General features: G+C 37.2%; 1 protein-coding gene across 1 annotated transcript in view; it reads right to left on the reverse strand.

The window, feature by feature from the left end:
- The window catches only part of LOC139961726 (putative helicase MOV-10), a 30,823-nt gene that overhangs the window by 16,089 nt on the left and 814 nt on the right, over nucleotides 1-13,920 (reverse strand). The window contains exons 2-6 of the mRNA XM_071961160.1: nucleotides 5,179-5,364; nucleotides 4,284-4,420; nucleotides 2,810-2,961; nucleotides 1,512-1,643; nucleotides 502-608 (exon numbers count right to left, since the gene is read on the reverse strand). Coding sequence (XP_071817261.1) covers nucleotides 502-608; nucleotides 1,512-1,643; nucleotides 2,810-2,961; nucleotides 4,284-4,420; nucleotides 5,179-5,362 — 712 coding nt within the window. The 5' untranslated portion in view covers nucleotides 5,363-5,364. The remainder of the gene's footprint in view (nucleotides 1-501; nucleotides 609-1,511; nucleotides 1,644-2,809; nucleotides 2,962-4,283; nucleotides 4,421-5,178; nucleotides 5,365-13,920) is intronic.

Consider the following 13,920-nt stretch of genomic DNA (forward strand, 5'->3'; position numbering starts at 1 on the left):
GAATTTGTTGTTGCTGTAGCTGTAATTGCTGTTATTGTTGTTGTTATTGGTTGTAGTTGTTATTGGTTGTAGTTGTTGTGGAAGAATTGTTATTGTTGTAGTTGTTGTGGTAGAAGTTGTTGTTGTTATTAATGATGTTGCTGTTATTGTTTTTGACGTTGTTGTAGTTGTTACTTTTGTTGATGTGGTAGTTGTTGTTGTAGTAGATCTTGTTGTAGTAGTTATTGTTGTTTCTGCCTTTGTAGCTGTTGTTGGTTACATGTTACATCAAAAACCTTGAAAACTGAATGGGAAAACACAAGCTAACTTGACAACAGCAAATAGATTTGGGGTTAGAATGAGATTTGAATCAGTGTATCTATAGATTTTTGTTTCAGTTTAATTTATTTAGAATTTCCCAATCAGTTTTCCATTGTTGATTTACTTTAATGAAATCTTAGTAACACGATCTGTCAATGTGTCAAATGTATTGTTAAATAAAGTGACATAGAGATAACCAACCTGGCTGAATAAGCTTTTGTTTGGTCAAGCCACCTACAGCTCCTTTAAGAGATAGCCTTCGGTCCTGAGTTAGTAATGAAACCCTTGTGAGGGTTACTGGGGTATTACTAAAGGATAAAACAAACAGTGTGTAATTAGCACAATTATTAAACAAATGTCAAAACAATAAATTTACTCAGTTTGTCAACTACAAAATAAAACATTCCCCCGCCTCCCAAATACATAGTAAGATCAACAGACTTTCAAATAACTATGGATTTTACATCTTTTTATAGTTTTAACAATGCTTTTGGAGATGAAGCTAGCAATTCTTTGTCCTAGAATGGAGAGTCATATTTTTAAGAAAGTTATTTCAACAGATTTACGTCCGGGGAATAATTTAGTGATCAAATTGTGTTTATCAGTTTCCAAGGCTCTGTATCTGGTCTCTTATAATTTACAATGGTTCTGGAGTAATTGCTATACATCTAATCACTTTTATAGCAATTTGTCCATTGTGGGTAGACACATTTTCCCTATACTCCTATAAAAATATAAATAAATAAATTTATTGAGAGAGCAAAGTGGTAATATTACTTTTCTGAATGGAAGGATTAGAAAATGGATCAACAATTAATATAGTAATTAAGAATGTTATAATTAAGAATAGAGCTAATGAGATGGCGACTTCAATGGGAATCTTTGTGGACATGGCAGAAAAAACAAAGACTGTGAATTGTGTCAAATGAAGCAAAAACAAGTTACCCCTTCCCGATCAATTTTGTTTGCAATGTCATGTTTTTGAGCATCTTTTTTCTGTGCATAATCTTCTTAAATTGTGCTATATTATCAGTGAGTGATTCTGTAGGCAGCCATACATGATATTGTAAGCTGTAGAGAAACTGATATGTACGATTACTTGATGATGTAATTATTATCCACAGCAGGTGTCTCCTTCCTTTTACCAAGCATTATCCCAATCTCTCCGTCTGCCTACAATGGAAAATACAAATGATGAATACATGACAGACCTGCTCTGTACATTGAGTGAAGTGGTCTGCAACACACCCGGCTTAGTAGAAACGGTCACCTGCCCATTTTGGGACGGATTTTCTTCTCCGCTCTCTATCACGACACCATGCTTGTTTTCCGACAGATTATTTCTGAAAGAGAATAAAACGTATGTTCAAAGTGGACGTAACAGGCTTGTGCTTCAATTATTTTGTGAAATTCCACTACGAAATGTGATACTGATATGGTTGATATGTATATTCCACGCATTTAGTAGGAAATCTCATTGCAATAGCTTGTTCCTATTGAAATCTATAGATATGCTTCTTATGAACACAACTGTCCAGTTTTACAGTGTCGGATTTTAAAAATTGAAGTTGTCATGCTGGCAAATTATCTGCAAACCCACCAAGCTTTCAAAATTAGAGAATAGAAATTGAGGACGCAGATACTACTGACTCTCCCCACACTCCATCCCCTCCCCCCCCCCCCTTGCCTGGTTCAAAGTGAGGGGAAGCTCCCTCTGACTACACCTTTGCCCCACCATTCCTTTGCCTAAGTGAAGGTATCTGTATTTGAAATTAACTTCAACTAAACTGATGATTATGGGAACTCAAAGGATGTCCATCACTGCTATATAGCAGTGATGGACATCTCAGCAGGGAGTTGTTATGGAACTCCCTGATCTCAAGTCTAGATAAAAGATTTCAAGTCTGCATTTTGTAGCGACAAGAAGAAAACTTCACTTGCAAGCAGCAGAAAGTTACCTTATGTACACTGTGTTGTGGGTATTGACCGTGGCTGTATGTATTGACTGTATACTAGTGTCTAATTACCGGCGGTAGCAAGCTACATGTGTGTATTTTCTGGGATCGATGGTGGTGTCTAACACTTCTATTCACTGTATTCGAAACTAGGTCAGATTACCGGGATCAGACGTTTCTTTGTGCGCGAATCTTCACTCCCTTTAAAGCCATCTACAAATAGCCTATTGTATTCTCAAAAATAAAATGTCACATTTTCTTCACATAATGATTACTTCGTATGACCTGATGCACCTTATTACTTCTTAATCTGACAGGCATATCAAGGAACAAAAAAATGTTTGTTTCAGCAATCAGCAACAAATGCCATGAAGTGCCTCCTACTGTTAGAAATATAATTTTCATTTATATAGCAACTCTTGTTTCTCATACAGGTTAAATATAATTGTAAATAAAGCTGTTTTTGGCTGCAAGTATTCGACATGTTGTCAAATGCATGTTCAACCCCCTTCCATTCGTGCTAATTAGTGACCGAAATGAGCTCCCCAACTTACGCTTGTTTCCTAATGAAGAGTTTACTCAAGTTCAATCTGTGTCTGGCGCCGTTTATGTGCTCTTGTTCTTGAATTTCCGAATTAGCTATTTTCCCGCACATGTCACAGGTAGTTGGGTATGTCTTATCCTCGGAAGTTTCTTGAGGGTTGCTCTGCAAACGTAAAAAAGAGTACCATGAAAGTTTGTTTCAGTATCATTAATTTATAAGTTTCATCCACACTGCAAAGAGTTTTCAAATATTTTATATTTTTTAAGGATTAAATTTAGCTGAAACTTTTGGTTGCGATGATAATCGTAACATTTGCATACATGATGGCTTATGTGGGTGTGCGTGCGTGTGTGTGAGTGCGTTTGTGACGCCCAGCTTATAAACAGGATATCTCAAGAAGAAAAGGTCAGACCAATTTAATATTTGGTGTGTAGGAGTACCACATGGTGTAAAAGAAGCCTTTTGTATTTTGTGGAGGACAAAGGTCATTTGGGGTCATCAGGGGTCAAATTGTGAAAACCTTGTAAACACGATATCTCAAGAAGTGAATCATTGGCAGACTTCATATTTGGTGTTTAGGAGTACCACATTGTGTAAAAAAAGCCTATTGTTTCTTGTGGAGGGCAAAGGTCATTTAGGGTCACCAGGGGTCAAATTGTGAAAACCTTGTAAACACGATATCTCAAGAAGTGAATCATTGGCAGACTTCATATTTGGTGTTTAGGAGTACCACATTGTGTAAAAAAAGCCTATTGTTTCTTGTGGAGGGCAAAGGTCATTTAGGGTCACCAGGGGTCAAATTGTGAAAACCTTGTAAACACGATATCTCAAGAATGGAAGGTCGGACCAACTTAATATTTAGTGTGTAGACATACCACATTGAGTATAAGAACCCTAAAATGTTTCTATGTTACATATTATATCAGTTTATTTTGTTTTGGTTGGATTTTAACCAATCATCCATATTTTTTCCTTAATCTCCCATGTTTGGGATCAAAAATTGAAAATCTACTTGCTTTTGTAAATGAAAGATTGACAGGTCTGCTGTAATAAACAAAAGTGCTTTGTTGTTGCAATGACATATAAAATTTAAAAAATTAAATTTAAATATATATATATTAAAATTACATTTGTGGTAATCCATGGATAAAAGGCTTGGAGTAATGAATGGTTGGGTCTCCAATCCCTAGGTTATGAATCAAGGTGAGTCAGTAAAATCAATGTTCAATGTTCAATGTTCAACAGGAGCCAAGCTCTGTTTTTGGTTTGATTTATGCTCTGTTAACTATGGACCAGTCGTTCCCAAAATATGCGTATAAATAACCCGGGGGGGGGGGGGTAATGGCACAGCTGCTATGATTACCTCTTTCCAACAGAGTTTTAAGATCATTTATCTGCACAAGACAAGACAAGACAAGAAACAGATAAGAGGACGTTTTCTATAAAGGTGGGAAATTAATCTACTCCACAGGGAAGTAATTTACCTGTGTCGGAGGGGGATGTCGATGCTGATCCACAGTTGCCGTACCAGCTCTCTTGAAATAAAGCACACGTCCATCCCCGGCATACTTTATTTTTCTCCAAACCCTCAAGTAGAACATGAGCTTACCGAAAGAAACCCCTTTGGGGAGGAAATTGTTAAGTGAATAGATTATTTTGTAAACTCAACTTAGCAATAGATTGTTTGATAGTGGTTAAAGAATCTCAATGGTAAATGATATGGTATATGATTTAATTTTTTTTCTTGTGTTTGTTTCTCCTAAAAAAAACCTACCTAACACAAAGATAATTGCATAGATTCTTAAGTTAAACGTTCAATTGGCTGATAATCTGGAGCAGCATATACAGGTAGTTTCAAGGGCGTATGAACCGGGGGGCTAGGGGCGCCAGCCCCCCAGTGAAAAATATGGAGGGGCGGAAGTATCATTCCGCCCCCCCCCCCCCCGCTTCGCAAGTCAGAAAACCCCTTTTTCATTTCCAAATGAGAAAAAAATCTCATATGGAGCACCAAATTGCATCAAAGGCCAGGTGAAAATGCAAAATTATATACAAAATGGAGTGGGTGGGTTGAAGTGTGCTATATTGCACCAAATTGCATCTGAGGCCACCTGGAAATGCAAAAAAAATCCACCCCCTCCCCTTAGACACCCCCTCCCCTTAGACCCCTCCCCCAGGCCGGCCATCAGTCTTCAGCCCCCCCCCCCCACTCAAAAGTACCTTCCTACGCCACTGGGTAGTTTAATGCTTTAGGAATAGATCTTCACTTTTTGGAAGTCTGAATGAAATATATGAAGACAACAACTGTAGCTTCCATCATCAATCTCAACAAAATTTTCAAAAGTTACTCTCTCTGTGCATGGCCCTGCAGTATTGTCATACCTGCGAGTTCATTTTCTCTTGATGGCTTATACTCCTCCGTGTAGCAATCCCTGAGGTCACTGTTTGTCCACTCCAACTGCCCATCTGTGTCTTTTTGCCTGACATAGGTGAAGAAGTCATTGCCTATTCTCTTTATCTTCTCTGAAAAGCACTGCTCTTGTTGGCGGTCATTCTTCTGAGCCATGACTGAAAGATCAGCAGTACTGAGGAACTTAGGACATTTGGAATTTCAGAAATGTCAAAGACCGTGTTTGCAGGGTTTACTTTGTCCAGATCTCATTCAGAATACCAACCTTTGAACTTATTATAATATACTAGACATGACGACAGCTATCAGTTTTTGAGGAAAGAGGGAAATAACTGACTAACAGCAAAATACTACCACAAAGAATGGAACGAATGGAATAATTAACAAACCGGTCTAAATGACGAAGAGGCTAATTTATGCTACTACTACTACGTTCCCGTTTTCGCGTAGTGGCGAATGTGCACTTTTGGCGAAATTGAGTTAAATATTGTTCTTACCTATTTCGAGGGTGAAAAATCCGTTGAGCCGGGTTAGAAGTTCTAAAACTGTCTAGTTTTTTCTGACTGATTTTTGACGAAAGTCCACATAATGCCCACTCTCGTTTTCACGTACTGACGAATACTTTAGTCATTATAACCACTCAGTAACACAATTTGTCTATGGTCAATGTGTTTTTGTATAACGACGAATATTACCCTTTGGAACAAGCCGAACATAACAACTATGTCATACTGATTTGAGAACCAACTAACTGCCATTTGAAAACACCCAGGATTAAGGGAAGGTAACATCTTTATTTATTTTCACCTCGTCTTTTAATTGATTAATGCAGCATTTCATACACGATAGCATAACTCGTGAAAACAGAATGGCCAGTGGGTCAACAATAATATACCTGAATAGTAGCCTAATGTTATGATTGCAGTACATTCGATGCTTGATATCTGTTGCGCGAGTAGCTATAGACAGTAGGCTGGAGTAACGCTATTTATCTCTACTGAATCGGTGTAACAGTGTCGGTACATTTAATTAGAGCTGTGTGTAAATGAGGTAACAGGTGGTGTAAGTCACTGACGGACATTGATGACAATGGGTGTAACTCGTATAAAAATGATGAATAAATCACTCAAATCAGTATTATGACAAATTAAAACGTGCATACACGAGCTCATTTCCACTTTAGACTTCCTCCAGTCTTCAATTTCATATATAAAGAAACGTTAAAGTTGTAACATCTCCCTAAAGAAGTACGGTTTCTCTTAGCTGTTGGCGACTTTGCTCATCACGAGATTGCTCTAGCCTCATTTATAACTACCTTTATCAAGTTAGTGATACCTAGTTACATAGTTGAAGGTCACATACTTTTATATGAAACTTTGGAAGGTACTAGCATAGTTTATTCTTAAGTAATTATTTTGCTACAAAGGACTAGGAGGGGGGGGGGAGTTTAGACCGAAATTACTAGAAAATCTGTATAGCAACCTTCAGATTTGAAAAAAACTTTGGATGTTTTCTTTCACAGGCTAAGAAGTTCAGGATCACAGGGGTAGTTATACCAGACCTTTTGGAAAATAAACCAAGTCAGAATATGGACATACAAACCAAATGAACATCACCAAACTGATACACCCTCAGCCCTGGTTTCCATACATTAGGATTGTTAACCCATAAGGTTGCTCTACATAAGAAAGTAGAAGGCACTTAACTTCTCCTTTCTTATGTAGAGCAACTAGTAATTACTGTTCCAGAACGGAAGTTGCAAACCACTCGAAGAATCCATGTATTGTAGATATCAACCGTTTGATTAATCCATGATATTGTGTCTCATTTAGATTGTAAGGAAAGAATTATAACAAAGGTTTTTTTTCTTGACTTTTGAAGTGCGTTTCATACTGTCTTGCCAAATCAATTAATGAAGGATCTTTTACGATTTATCTAAGAAACATGGCTAATTCATTGGCTGACACAATTTCTTCAAGGATGGTCCAGACAAGTTAAGTTGGATAAAGGGGTTATCGGAAATATTGGAAATATATCGGAAAATGGTGTGCCTTGAGGGGGGTGGGTCCATTATCTGCTATATTATTTACTATATATACTTATGACATTAGGTAAAATTCACACATTTCTGTTACAAAATATGCCGATGATACTGCTGTATCATGTCACAAGTCCTAAGAGCTCTGTTGAAACTGACCAATGAAATCATCAGTGTTCTGTAAATGACATAGTTCCAACATGTGACCGCAAGACTTTATTGCGTAACCCCACAAAATAAAGGAAATTCGATTTTGAAAATAACACCATAAAACATGAAGGTCGCATTCTATCAAGATCGCAACGTATTATTATTATTGAGGGATCTGAGGTGGCTATAGAACCTCCACAACTGAGTACTGGGAGTATACAGCGACGACAGTTTGACCTTTTCTTGCAAAGCATCAAGGTATTAAAATAAGAATATTATATAGTATCTAGTGTGGCTTATACGTTGTGTCTTTCTTTAACCAAAATGCTAAGGAAAATGTTTTCGATACTATTATACAACCTGGCACATGTGATCTATACAGTGCCTGTCTGGTACCATTTTATATTGCAAAAAGGCAAAGAGAGAAGAATAAAGTTTCTGAAATACACATCAGCGATATTTAATTTAGATAACAATATACTTTTAGAAAAAGTAAATGCTGCTGCAAGAACTGAGTTTACGAGAATGGCTAATAAGATTTACAGTGATAAGAATCACCCTTTGTACTGTGTATACTGTACTAAAAAGTCTCCTGCACAAATCGAGTAGAAATCTAAGAAATCCCCACAAAATACCAAACGTAAGTTTACAGAAACTCATTTATTTACCGTGCTGCTTTATACATTCCATCCGAGCACTTAGAATATTTTTTGTAGTGTGACAGTACAGAGTGTCCCCCTGTACAAAGTGTCCGCGGAGACACTTTGTACCAGCATATTTAGTCCGTCGGACATTATCTGCTGAAAATTGTCTCCCCACCTCACAGCAAATATAGTCCGGCCGGACGAAATGTCCTGGTACAGAATATCCGCAAATACTTCATAGTATATTTTGTCCCGCATAAAATGTAGGCAATTCGACATTCAAAAGGCAATGAATTTCATTATTTATGTATTTTAGATCCTCCTTATAGCAGGAACTCGCGATTATATCAATCATTAAAAGAGATGCATATAGTTAGATGTTCATGACATAAATGAGGCGTTGTGCGTTGCTACAAAACAAAAAAATAGAAGGGAAAAAAGAAAAGAAAAAGGTAACAAGTCTTCCATCTGTAAAAGTTGTTAATCATGTTTTGTTGTGATTGTTGCTATTTAATCCTCCGTATACGTTGCATGTTGTATTCGGCCACTATTTTGCGTTCTTAGTCATCTTTACAGAGGCAGAGATCGCATCAACTTAACTCCCTTCCCAACGGAGGGTACAAAGCTACAACAACAAATGATAAATGTAGGGATAAAAGATTACGAACTTAAAGGAGTTCAAACTTCATTGCAGCCGCTTTTCCCCATCACACAGTGGGTATTTGGCAATTATGGTAATTGTACTTAATAGGTCTACGAGAGTAGCCTAGCCAATATGAAATTTCATCCGTGCGTAAAGCTCATTATAGGACGGGAACCTATGGTGTTTTCAAGTTACATCCTAAACGAAATCGGCAATGTTGTATACAACACTCAGGCCCATACACAGAGTTGTGAGTGCAAGGACGGAGGGGGGTTGTTGGGATGGTAAGTTATCGATTTGTGTCCTGGGGAGGGGTCTTCGTAAGTCCGTGACCTATCTGTGATGAGTTCCAAAATATTTTTGTTTGCTAACAATAACCCTGAAGTAGCTGGAAGATACTTCCCTGACCTTGAAAATGTCATTACTGCCCAACCCTCCCGGAACGGGCCTGACACCTGTTTCTTGACTTTCATTACCACTTTTTTACACTTCCTTATTTTTCTCACTCAATCGTCGAGTCAAGGTTTTCTCCCTCTCAACAAGGTGGAGGGCCATGCCCCCGCCCCCATCCTCTGCCCCCTAAACCACGTTGTGATGACCATGCGTGAAGCAAATATTCATTGTATAGACAAATGGCATTCCGGGCAATTCCAGTGATAAATGATCGTTTTTTCTGATTATGAAATTTTTCTTAATGGACAAAAATTGGTTCAAATTAGCAAAGATATATTAGAAAGATATCTTCTTCAAAAGAGCTGCAAACATACAAAAAACAAAGCCAAAAAAAAGTGAAAGACAAATAAAGCAAATAGGACAGAGCAGGTTGCAATATGCTAGAGTCTTTGTCTCATCATGTTTCTCACACTTTCAAATACGTCATTCTTGTAAAGATAAGTTTGTTCAAAGAAATTTGATTAAATAAAAATCAAAACATGAAATTGGATGATAGTCTCAAACATAATATTCTGAATCTATATATCAGACTGGGCAAAGAGTGAAAATATGATCATACATGGGATAATAACGTTACAACAGGAAGCATACTATGTTCTGTTATAAGTTTTTTTTCTATGAGAAGTTATCTTGAACACAATTTCCAGAACCAAGAAACACGCCTTCTTATTTGTTATTTTATGAAGCAATGAGGTGATAAAGAATTTCGAGCGTCACATCGCGTCAACTTGAAAACCGAACGAATGGCAGTGTAAAGTCAATGGCCTGTCTTTGCTTAAACGTGTAGCAGCCGACGAAATTTTCTCTCATGATATGTTAGAGTGAAAGACAGGATTATTGTCGGCAAAAAGTTAACTGCCGAGAAAATTGTCTAGACATGTCTTCTGGGGTTTTTCTGTTAACTTCATAGATACTCCCTCCATTGGTGGTCAGAGATGAAAATGTCAGTACAACCAAATCTGTGCAAAATAAAAATTGAAAGCAATATTATGAGTAGCGAATGCCACATTGTAAGTCATATATAATATCAATTATCATCTTGAAAGGTTTATGTTTAAGCTCCACTATTAACAAAGATAATTAACATTCACCATATTGGTTGAGTGTAGACTGTTAGTGTACAACTGAACTATGCTTAGGCATTGAGTTAATTGTATGACCTTTAATTGTGACACCTACATGTTTATGGGCTCAACTTTTTCTTATTGGAGATTGCATGTCATAATTTTGGCGTTATATATCATACATTTTACTACAAAAACTAAGTTTTAACCATGAGCCAATACAACATATGTGACATAATGATTAAATTAAATATCAGACATTTATCAAATTAGAGTAAGCTAGGATACAACAGAAGTTTGATGCCTTTTGGGTCTCTATTGATGTAATTGTTCATGGTCTGACTGTTTAATGCCAATCAAACATTAATTGTCCTGAATCAGGATCCATGGGGTTCAAAACACCCTCTGTACGACCCAAATGCAAAAACAGATAATGCTAGCTAACCATTATTATAGTAAAAAGTACTATTATACAACATTTGAATCAAACAAGCCTAAAAATTGCCTTATTTTGCCAAAGAAAAGGGGTCCCTCCCCCAGGTTTCAGAAAATATCCCCCACCAATACACACACAATCACATTTAGCAATTTTCCTCAAGGGGCCTAACCGAGAAATGGTACCAAAACTCAGTTGATACATTATCTCTCTTATCTTGTCGAAGTTCCTGTCCAAACAGCGAAGTAGTAATAAGTTCACACACTATCCAACACTTTTTTGAAAAACAACACACAATAGGTGATGTCTAGCTGTGGAATGTGGTCTTAATTATTTACTCATCATTTGTTTGAACAAATAAACTGTGTCTGCTTCAGTGAAACAGGTCCAGGAAAAATCTCTTTTTGGGGATGTATACCAAATAAAGACAATTGTCTGGCTATATGCCACTTAAGAACCAGAGGTGGGATCTTTGCAAGTAAATATAGGAAAAGAAACATTTACAGATAAACTTATTAATGGGAACTACACCTGCAAAGGTTTACAGTACACTTTCTCGGTTCTCACCTACCTTCATGACCTTTCTGTATATGTTTTATACCTATGTGAAAATAGTTATACTCAAACACAGCAGTGTTGACCATTCTGCCATGCACTATCAGTTATTTGCATGGTACAAATAACAGATATGGTGCCATTCATTATTGGCACTAACAACAGAAAATTATTAAATGTTTTAGATATGTTTACCTCATTACATCAGTAATGAAATTAGAAGTTAATGCTGCAGTCTTGTCAGGCACTGCCTTAGTCTCGGGCCACTTTGAATAGAAGTCAGACAGTATTATTATGTACAGTCGCTGGCAGCTGTCACTGGCAGAGGACCAATAAGATCAACACCAACCTGTTAAGAAAGAAGACTGCATTTAGGTGCTAATTTCAAAAACATTTACAAGTTGCAGGCTTTGCCTTGACTGTTGTTCTATTCCATTGCTTCATTCTGTACACAGATCTAGATAAAAAAAATAGTGCGATATCTGATAGAAACAGGGTGTTGGTGGATTTAGGCCAATTATTTTTACTTTACATACATGAAAATGTAACTTAAACCATACTGTACCATACATTTACAATCGCTTAAACCACTAAACCAGAAAAGTGGTTCTTCCACTTTTTCCAACTTAAAATTATATGTCTATATTGATGGTTGCTCTGCAGTAATGCCAAAGTGTGGCTTAAAGGTATGCTGTATTGGCCCTAAATATGCCAGATTTTCACTTCGGTCAAAATTCTTAAAGTATGTGTATTACTACCCTGGAGGAAATTTACCTCACTGGGACATTCAATCAGCTAGTGTCATCATTTATAATGTCTGAGCACAATTTAAAGTGTTATTACCCCCAGGAAAGTACTTTTTGAAAACTTCTGACAATTAAAGTGACCAAAATTTAGGGCCTATACAGGCTACCTTTAAACTTGTAAATTTTCAATTTGTCCAGACAGAGTGACTTTAACTAAAGTTAACCTTCACTGCATGCTGCGGACAACCTGTACAATTAGAACAGTTTGAGAATTTACCTGTTTCCATAATCCAGTTACAGGAATGTTATGGAGAAATGTTCGTAGGTCTACAGGACAATGACGCTTTGACATCCTGTTGAACATACCTTGTTACATCAACGTTGATAGTTTTCCAACAGAATCTCGACATATTATGTTGTCTGGTTTATCTATGCCAAGATGAGCACCTTCAAAGAGATAAGAAAATTTATGATCAAGGAGATATCATGTGTTTTTGTCCCCCCCCCCCAAAAAAAACCCCCCACAATTATATGGGCTGTAGGATTGGTAATTCTAGCTAAAGTGCCACTAAAATGGAATTACAACTCTATATCAGTGTTTGAAATGGAATATTTCCGTTATTGTACATATTGCATCGCCACTATTGGGGTATAGATGTTTATGAAGTTTTCTTCTGCAGTGAGGTTTGGCATGTAGTGAATATGGCACACCTAAAAAAATACTATCAGGCCTTCAATATCTTACCAACCAAATTAATGACATGAATATGTTACGTACAGTATTAGTGCCACTTTCCTCTAAAAATAGGCTAGGCTATAGTCCATTAGTTACATGTTATATTGTCGCATGCATGCAGACCAGACTATCTCTGTAAGCTTTAGTGATATGATTTGGTTATGATTGTTAACTTCTATGATAGGCAGAGCGATAAAAGGTGGAAATTTATGATATTTTTCACACAAATTTGTTATGACAAAATGGATTGGGAAAACAAAACGAAAAGAACTAGGCCCTAATAACTTTGTTCATACACTAACAACTTTGCTCAAACATAGAACTGATTATAATGTTGCATAAGCAATAGCTTGACTTTTGCGAATGAGTTTTTGCAACTAACCAAACGTGGTAAAAGAATATCATGATTTGTGCACCAATCAGGCCTATAGAGGCCTGGTTATATTTTAACTGTGGAATGGCCGTTCGCCATTTAACAACCATAGGCATAGTGTGTATCCTATACTGTAAGTTACAGACATTACCTTAGATGCCACTAGTATGAGCTGCCTCGATTTGGGCGAGTTGAGAAGCCCTAGATAGCAAAACTTTCCTTCAATTTCAGTATGCAAGAGTTCCATTTTCAGCCAGTCTGAAAAACTTACCTTTTCTCCGTAAGATCCTTTTTTGTTTTATTTCTATGAAACCACTTGGATAGCTCTCATCTCTTAGAATATCGGCAATTTGTCTCACGTTTTCTGCTAACTTTTCCATTTATAGTTGTCGCACGACACGATCGACTTACTGCTAAATATACGGAAGCCGAAATGTGACAAATACGGATACTGCCAGAGTCCATTACTAATTAAAATTTTTCTTCTCTAACGTACCTGCTAGGGCGGACATTGTGTTCAGGGGGACACAATTTACAACAAAATATACAACCGGCAAATAATGTCCCCCTTCGTTTAACCATAGCATATACTGTCCGGGAGACAGTCTGTACCATCTGGCCTTGTACAAAAGGTCCGGGGAGACCAAATGTACTGGTAAATCCAGTATAAATTGTCCCAGTGGGACTAGGACAGTATTTACTGAATATGGAATATTTGCGACAGTTTGTACTGCTACACCGGCTCTCCTTGCCCTCTATACCTACTCCCCTCATCACATCCGACTCCATCTATGCCACTCAAGAAAAACATACCAAAACACGTATGTTGATACCTGCGTGTAACCCATGCAAATTCCTTGTCTAATTATACATTAT

Source organism: Apostichopus japonicus, chromosome 20 (genome assembly GCF_037975245.1).
Source record: "Apostichopus japonicus isolate 1M-3 chromosome 20, ASM3797524v1, whole genome shotgun sequence".
NCBI classification, from domain to species: domain Eukaryota; kingdom Metazoa; phylum Echinodermata; class Holothuroidea; order Aspidochirotida; family Stichopodidae; genus Apostichopus; species Apostichopus japonicus.